The sequence below is a fragment of the Gekko japonicus genome, unplaced genomic scaffold (assembly GCF_001447785.1).
Source record: "Gekko japonicus isolate JY-2015 unplaced genomic scaffold, Gekko_japonicus_V1.1 scaffold409, whole genome shotgun sequence".
NCBI classification, from domain to species: Eukaryota; Metazoa; Chordata; class Lepidosauria; order Squamata; family Gekkonidae; genus Gekko; species Gekko japonicus.
Window position 1 is genome coordinate 800909 of NW_015161963.1, and position 8454 is coordinate 809362.

Here is an 8454-nt window from a genome sequence, read left to right on the forward strand (position 1 = left end):
ACGAGAGAATAGTATTAGCTAAAGTTGCAGTAGTTTAAAGTCACCTTAGTTCTTATTGCTGGGACATTCGCTCATTGTCCCTTGCCACATAGACGAATACCAAGGTGAAAGTTTAGTAATTCATGGCTGTTGCCTCCCTGGTCAGAAGCTGGGAGATAAGAGAGTTCCTTCTCTGTGGCCAGAGAACTTATAATCTTCTGGGAGAGTCCCGCCCCCTCCGCCCGCCCCCGTTATTCAGCCCTTCCTGTTTCAAGAGGAAAGGTTTCCTTTGTAGCCATTTGGTTTGTGCAGTCTCTATCCCTTTAGGGTGTGATACTATAGCAGGGTGTGCAAGAGTAAACCATTGTCTTCCTTCAGCCAGAACTATTAACATATGTAAACATCTTAAAGTACATCTGTTAAACAACCTTTATTATGCTTATGCTAATTTTCTGCTCACCCTCGACCTAGATGTATGAACTGGTAACTTGTATTTCAGTGTATCTGAAGAAGTGTGTGTGCACACGAAAGCCTTATACGTTAAATAAAACCTTGTTGGTCTTAAAGGTGCCACTAGACTTGAATTCTATCCTAAAGTACTGTGAGCTTGGAGCTTAGTGGATCATTCCCTAGGCCCCTCCTTTCTGCCAGCTCTGAGCTGGCAGCTGGCTTTTAAAACCTTGTTGCATACAGTCACAGCGGTTGAAATATCGGGGTGAATTCTTGGGCAGAGGGCATTTCTCCACACTCAGAACCCTTTCTCTGCTTCCCCTGCTGTCTCATCTATGGCTCATGCTCCCAAAGGTAACCATCCCATGAAATGAACTGGCAGATTGGCAGATTGTGGGCACCCCTAAGGGCAGCAAATGAAGAGGCGGATAGACCTCATTCTCTAGTCCCACTGAAATGTGCAGGAGAAGTGCCAGAGCACTGCTTCGGAGCGGCTTTTGCAGGAGAATCGCCCTGTGAGGCAGGTTAGGCAGGTTATCACCACAGCCCAGAAGATTATTGGCTGCCCTCTCCCGTTCCTGGAGGAATTGTATAGTTCTCGATGCTTGAAAAAAGCAAAGAACATTCTGCAGGATTTGTCACACCCTGAACACTCCCTGTTTGAACTGCTGCCTTCGGGTAGAAGATATAGGACAATTAAAACAAGGACAAACAGATTAAAAAATAGTTTTTATTCGAGAGCTATTATTGCTTTAAATGCTGTATGAAATTGGAATTTGGGTGACATTGGTGTTTTAAGTTGCTATGTGAACCTTAAGGGAGTTATGGGATGGTTGTGAATGGTTGTGTGAGTGTATATGAGTATGGTTGTAGATCACCGAATGATTGCACCTTTAATTTCGTTGTACTATGTACAATGACAATAAAGTATATTATTATTATTATTATAAAAAAAAATTATTATTATTATGAGAGTGACTGGCCCAAGGTTACCTGCTGAATTTCAGGGGGGGGGGCTCCTGATTCATCACATCACACGTTCAGCTGTCAGATCCTAATCCAGCACTCTGACTCCTATACCCCACCTTCAGCCACTCACAGTTATGGCCCTCTTTCTGTCTATCTCTTCCAAAACTCTCAAACTTGCTGTTTGTCCACACAGCTGTCAGGGATGAGGTGGGGTGTCACCTTATTAAAGTCCTTTAAGGATACATCTTCCAGGAGATCATCTCCTAAAAACTGGCTTCCACTGGGGGGAGGGGGGGGAGTCCACAGCCATTGAAAAATCTTCACATTATTTTCTTACGTTCTTTGGTTGCATCATCTGCCTGGTCAGGTAGACTCTTAGAGACAAGCCTGTTCCCAGGCTGTGGCAGAGCTGGTTCACCACCCAGAGTGCCTAAGCAGTCGCTTGGACATCAAATTACGGGAGTGGTTGCCTCTCAGATCAGCTCCATGGTGAGCTGCAAAGACCATTTGCAATCTGCCTTGGAGCAGCATGGCTGAAGGCATGCAGTCCCTTCTCACTAGCGCTGCTGATGTCTCACTTCAACAAGCTATGGAGACCCTTCACAGCCCACCTTGGAGCTAGCAGGGGTACTTGGAAGGAGATGCCTCCCCACCTCTGTTACTGGTTGTCTGGCAGCCAAGCAACAGGACATCTGTATACCAGGGGGCACCTTCTTCTGTGCTGTGCTCCCAGCAAAAAGATTGGAGCTTGGGCAGCCGTCACGCAACACTGTCTTCTGGGCTCAAGCGCTGGCCCTGAAAACTGGTGCTGGAGCTGAGCCCCAGCACAAATTGCGCCTTGGTCCCTAAAATCTTCCAGGGATCCCGATTGGTGAGTCATACCCCCACCACACACACAAAAGAACCCAGCTACTTTTATCTGCATAAATGTCTCTCCCACCTGAAATTATATTTCTTATCCAGCAGGCTGAAGGAATAGCGAGGTCTGCATTCTGAGGGAGGCTGATCCAAGTCACAGTTCCAGTCAATGCGCAGGCCAATGGCTCCCCCCTGTGGAGGAGCAAGAACACTGACTACAAATTCCAATTCATAGTCCCCAAAGGTCAAATTGTATTGCTGTTTTGTTACCGTTTTTATTTTTATTGAAAACATTTTCACACCCACCCACCCACCGCAGTCTTGCTCCCAAAGTGTGGGAAAACCTCAATGTGAGAAGACCCTGTCATCTCAGCAGCACGGGCAGGCTGGAACATCCTGGGAACCCCTGAAACCACATGGGACAAATTGGCAATATAGGAAGGCTGATTAGTTGACTGTGGGAGGAGTGTTTTTAGGCAGTCAGTGAAGGCAGGCAGTGATGTGTCTCAGACTCCTGTCTGTCGTTCAAGCAAGTAGTAGGAACTCCACCTCTCAATGTCTGTGCCTAATCCTAGCAGGGATGTGTTGACAGTTCTTGGGAGCCCGAGCCCCAAAGAATTGTCTCCCCAATGCACATGCCTCAGGAAGTCCTGTAACCAGGTGCTTTTGGACAAGTTGCAGGAGAATGGCTTAATATGTGACTATGTACATCTCTCTCTCACACACACAAACGGGAATAATCTTTCTCACAGAGGTCATTTCGGGGGGAATCGCGGGGATCGCAGTTCCCCTAGGTGAGGTAGGGGGGCGGGGCACATGACGAAGCCCCGCCCCCTGCTTCCGGCCGCCCCGCTTCCGGCCCTCATTCAGCCAGGAGGAGGCAGGAGAAGAGGGAGGGTAAGTTGCTTCCTCCCTGCCTCTCCCCACCCCTGCCTGCCTGGGGCCAGGGAGGGCCTTCGCGGGGCTTCCTCGCACTCCCGCTGGCCTTGCAGGTCCACCGCCGGGCCCCCCATAGGGCTCGGCAGTGGAGCTGCAAGGCTGGCGGCGGCGGCCGGGACCGTTGAGGGCGGGGTGTGTGGCCTTATGACACACTTCCAGTGATGTCAGGGGGTGTGGCCTTATGACACACTTCTGGTGATGTCAGGGGGTGTGGCATATGCTAATGAGTTATGCTAATGTTCCCCTAGCTCTTTTTCTACAAAACGACCCCTGCTTTCTCATATAATTAATATAAGCTGAAGAATATATTTGAATTGATTGGGGAAAATATTATCACATAACAACATATGCCTTGATTTTTTTAAAAAAAAAATCAGATCACTACATCAGGAAAAAGGAAACATTTCTCAGATAAAAATCCAAGGTGCTTCCTCCCGAGAACTGGTGGATACGTAAAGATGGTCTAGTTCTTCAGAGAGGTTACCTCATGTAAAAACTCTGGATAAGCTCCTTTGGCGGTCAGAGGTCCTCAGGTATAAACTCCTTCACACAGGCTGTGGGCTGCTCAACTATCACTTCTATTTAAACATTTAACCTCCTCAGTCCCACCCCTTAGGCAAATAAGAAGGTTCATGGAGACAGGCTTAGTGGCTACTAGCCCTGACGACTAAAGGGAATCTCCACATTGAAGCGATAAACCTCTGAATACCAGTGCCAGGAGGTGATATCAGGGGAAGGCCTCAGCCTCTACGCCCTGTTGTTGGACCTCCAGAGAAACTGGCTGGCCACTGTGTGAGACAGGATGTTGGACTAGATGGACCACTGGTCTGATCCAGGAGGGCTCTTCTTATGTTCTTATGAGCAGGCAGACCTTTGACAAGACTGTGCAATTTACCACATTTTCAACCCCGTAATGAACCTACCAAAAGGGCCAGATCCGCGAAACTCTCTCCAGCGGCTTTGATCATGTCACGAATACGGAAGACTGGGCAATAAGGGCTAAAGTGAGCATCATATCTGCATCCTTTGAAGTAGGAGTCATCGACAGTCTTTAAAGTGTTGGTCCTACAAGAGATCCAGAAAAGAACTGATGTCTTTGGGAAACTTGTTTCAGTCACTTACTGCTTGGTAAGGAGAAGAGACTTAGACAGTTTCTTGTTTTCACATCAGGGACCTGAAATTCCCAAGCACAGACAAGAGCATCTTTTTCACAAGATGTCAAAGCAGCTCTTTTCTCTTGTATATTATTCAGGGCTTGGGCTATCAGGATATGGATTTTGTATTCCTGTTATCACTGCTTCCTTTTTTAGGACTAATCCCAACCATTTCAGACAGGCCTGTGCAAGAATTTAGAGTGGCCACCCGCCCACTCTGAAGCTCTTAATGATACCCAAATCCCCTGCCTGAAAATAGTCACTTCACATTGCACCTCCCAGCTGTGCCACCGCACGATTTCTGACCATTCTAATGACGACTGTCGTGTAGAAGAACTTTCAAGTGGATCATGCCTCATGTTAATTAGTGGGAGGTACCATTTGGTTTTTCCACTCCAACCACAGAAATGTCTTGGCAAAACCAAACAGGAGTCTTGTGGCACCAAGATTTTACCAAAAAAAAAAAATTAGCTAAAGTTTTATGGTAGAGTTCACTTTGTCAGGATCCTGAGCTGGCAGACATATATTGTTGCAGTTTTGGCTGTAAAGTCACAACCTATGGTGACCTCATAGGGCTTTCAAGGCAAGAGATGTTCAGAAGTGGTTTGCCATGGCTTGGCTTTGTGTAGTGACCCTGGATTTCCTGGCAGTCTCCCATTCAAGTACTAACCAGAACTGATACTGCTTAGCTTTTGAGATCTGATCAAATCAGGCCAGCCTGGGCTATTCAGGTCAAGGCAGGCAGGCAGGCAGGCAGGCAGGCACATACATACATACATACATACATACATGGTTGCTAATTGCAAGTTCCATAGGTCATGAAATGCAAGGATAAGTTACGATATTATCCGGTAAAGAATAGTAACCATACTTTAGCAATGCACAATGATAACAGACATCAAAAACCATTTCCTGAATAATTCTGCTAGACTGATTAAGATTTGTACTGGAATGCCTGGTCTTTGCTCAAGCCTCAAGCAATGTGATACATTTCTTGATTAATTCTGATTCTGCAGTTTTGTGCTGAAGTTTCCTCTTGAAGCACTTCTATTGTCCTGTTCATTTGCTGCCTTGTAGGTCAGCAACAGTTTTGTGGGAGATTGCAATGTTGTCCTATTGGTTTCTGAGTATTACCATGATTATGTTAGATTTGTGTCCATATATTCTTGTGTGTAGAAACTGACTTCTTTGTCCTATGTAGGGAGGCGAAAGGCACTGTTTACAGATGATGGCATACCTTTTGCCTTGGAGGATGGGTGGTGCTCAAAGAAACCATACTGGAGGAGGGAGTTAAATCCTCTTCCCCCCTCCTCCAGGTGGCCCTGATCCAAATTGAGACACACACACACCCCATATGGCTTCGATCAGCATTTTTAGAAATCTGGGAGGATTCAGTCACTGATCTCTCCTGTACTATGTCCCAGATTTTCCAGAGCTTTTTATCTCCAGCCTCAGACTGTTAAAGGATCTCAATTCTTACCTGGAGAAATTGAACTTAGTAAAGTTGACACTGTTTTTGATAAAGAGAGTAAAATTCTCTGCTTCAGCCAAGAGTGGTTTCCTAGATGGGGAACAGAATCAACAGACCAATTAATGGAGGGGTTCATGGTAGGAATAAGAAAATGTAGTGTAGTGTAGCTCTTTGCAGTTTGGGACAATAAATTAAGCCACATAATCAAGAGAAAACGAAGCTATTTGTGCGATTTTTTGCTCTACCTGCCCTCTCCTTCAGAAGATGTTGATGTTACAAAAAGGAAAGAAAAGAGAGGGAGAAAAAATGGAAGGGGGGGAAAAAATAACAAACTAAAATAACAAACCCCAGGATACAAACAGTATAAAGAAAGAAAACCCACACTATAACTAAAAACCCAAGAAAATAGGGTCATTAACAGTTAGTATGCAGTCACGTAGGTGTAATAAAAATCAATAAAGCTACCCTTCGGGGGATTAAAAAGAGAAGATGTTGATGTTAAAAATTAAAGAGACCCAGCATATAGTTCATTTAAATACTGATCTGGCTGTGTGATTCCTAAAGAGCCAACCAATCAGCTGCTTCTGGAAACAGGAAGAACCAGTTGCTCCCAAGTTTGATTCACTTTGAAAGTTTGTCCATTTGTCTAAAGAGGCATGGCTGCAGATCCACAGTGGTCTCAGCATGTCAGTAGTTTCTATACTGCCCCCAGAGAGTGGAAGGTGATCAGAAAGAAGAATCATTGCTCATGTTGTGTGTACTCATCCCATTTCTGCATCCGTAGGTGGGTTTTACAGAGAAAAGTTATGCCTTTCATCCGTAGGTGGGTTTTACAGAGAAAAGTGATGCCTTAAGTCACTTTCTGTCCTAAAAAAGTATTGCTATCCAGTCATAGGATCCTGGATAGTTTGTGGTGGCGGCAGAGTGCCAGACACGTTTCTTAGGTAGGATGCTTGAAGTAAGAGCAAGAACTTACTGGGGCAAGGTCTGGTTTTCCACTGGACACCACCCATAGATCTCGCAAGTGCTGTGGGAGATGTTAAAACTGACACACCTCCCTGTTTTTATCCCTGCAAGAGAACAAAACCATCTCAGTGCTACCTGACTGTGTCCTTTTCATCCACCCCCAAGACAGCATCCGTTCATGCCCTGAGGCTCCAGGTGATCACTGTCCCTGGCCAGAGGACTAAAGGCCCCCGGGAGGCTATAATACCTCCTTCTCTACCCACAGCCCTATTTCTGTCAGGCAACCCTCAAGCTGAAGGTACCCTTTAGGGAGGAGGTCAGAATCAAGGAAAGGTCTAACACAATGATGGAACCTGTGGCATTTGGAAGAATTCTTGCGAAAGGAAAGGAAGGCAGGAAAAGAGACAGAGGCCTACTAAAATGATATCAGGTCCAACTGGGAGGAACTTCAGGGCAAGCGACAAAGTGGTGTGAAAGATTATAGTGGGATGGGGGGAGAGGACCAAGAGGTAAAAATATCCTATTACCATTTCCATGGATCACTGGCTGTCCTGCAATGCAGTCTGAATTCCCCCTGCAACTTCCGTCAGGAACAGAAGGATGCTACAAAAGACAGAGAAAACTCACAACTCTTATTGGTGGTGGTTGATTACTTCTCCATATATTATACTCAAAGTTTTTAAAAAAAGCCACTGTGAAATTTAAAATAATACCACCAAACCCAATATCGCCCACAACAGAAAATCATAAAATACCACAGCCAGAGATAAACCAATATAAGATAAAAACAGGAGCATAAAACAAAATCTCCCTTACAAGACCAGGGAGTCTGTCCACAAAACGAAAAGCTCTTTTCATGCTAATGCTGGTCATATCTATTCTATTATAGGGTTTTATACCATATCAACTGTTGTGGCTTTCCCTAAGAATTCTAAGAAAGTCTGATGTAGCTTGTGAATAATCCCCCCACCTCCAGACAGGCAACTACTGCTAAAACAGTCTGTAGTGAAGCTTATAGTAGAGATACAAACATAATCCTGAGAGCAACAAAATGCCATCTTATTTACTCTATTGCCACAAAACCAGATCATTCAAGCCAACACACAGCTACAAGCTGATAGGAAGTGACTGCTAGATGACACACATAGGACATAGAATCATAGAACCACAGAGTTGGAAGGGCCTATACAGGCCATCTAGTCCAACCCACTGCTCAGTGCAGGATCAGCCTCGAGTATCCCTGAAAAGTGTTTGTCCAGTCGCTGCTTAAAGACTGCAAGAGAGGGGGAGCTCACCACCATCCTAAGCAGCTGATTCCACTGTTGCACAACTCTTCCTGTAAAAATGTTCTCCCTAAGATCCAGCTGGTATCTTCCTGTTATGTATTGAGATGTATATAACTGCTTTGTGAACTGTGCCATTGAGATTTGGTTGTAAATACTGATGTGTGAATCGCCTGATTGAGATGCCATGTTGAGCTTCATCCTGGGCTAGGATCCTAGTGTAACCAATAGGAGCCCTAGCCCAGAAAGTGTCTGCCAATCACCGTGCAGAGCGGGATCGCTTGTGATTGGTTGTTATTGCTTCAACCTCATAGGTTGCCTTATTGTACAGGGGGTGTGGCTACATTAGCCGGGAATGTTTAAATACAGAGCAGCCAGTGTATGT

The 8454-nt window shown here is 45.4% G+C and overlaps 1 protein-coding gene across 1 annotated transcript in view; it reads right to left on the reverse strand.

Moving 5' to 3' along the window:
- Window positions 1-8454, reverse strand: part of P2RX6 (purinergic receptor P2X, ligand gated ion channel, 6) — a 19534-nt gene that overhangs the window by 4684 nt on the left and 6396 nt on the right. The window contains exons 5-9 of the mRNA XM_015429588.1: window positions 7314-7389; window positions 6797-6890; window positions 5830-5910; window positions 4119-4260; window positions 2339-2448 (exon numbers count right to left, since the gene is read on the reverse strand). Of these exons, the coding sequence (XP_015285074.1) occupies window positions 2339-2448; window positions 4119-4260; window positions 5830-5910; window positions 6797-6890; window positions 7314-7389 (503 nt within the window). The remainder of the gene's footprint in view (window positions 1-2338; window positions 2449-4118; window positions 4261-5829; window positions 5911-6796; window positions 6891-7313; window positions 7390-8454) is intronic.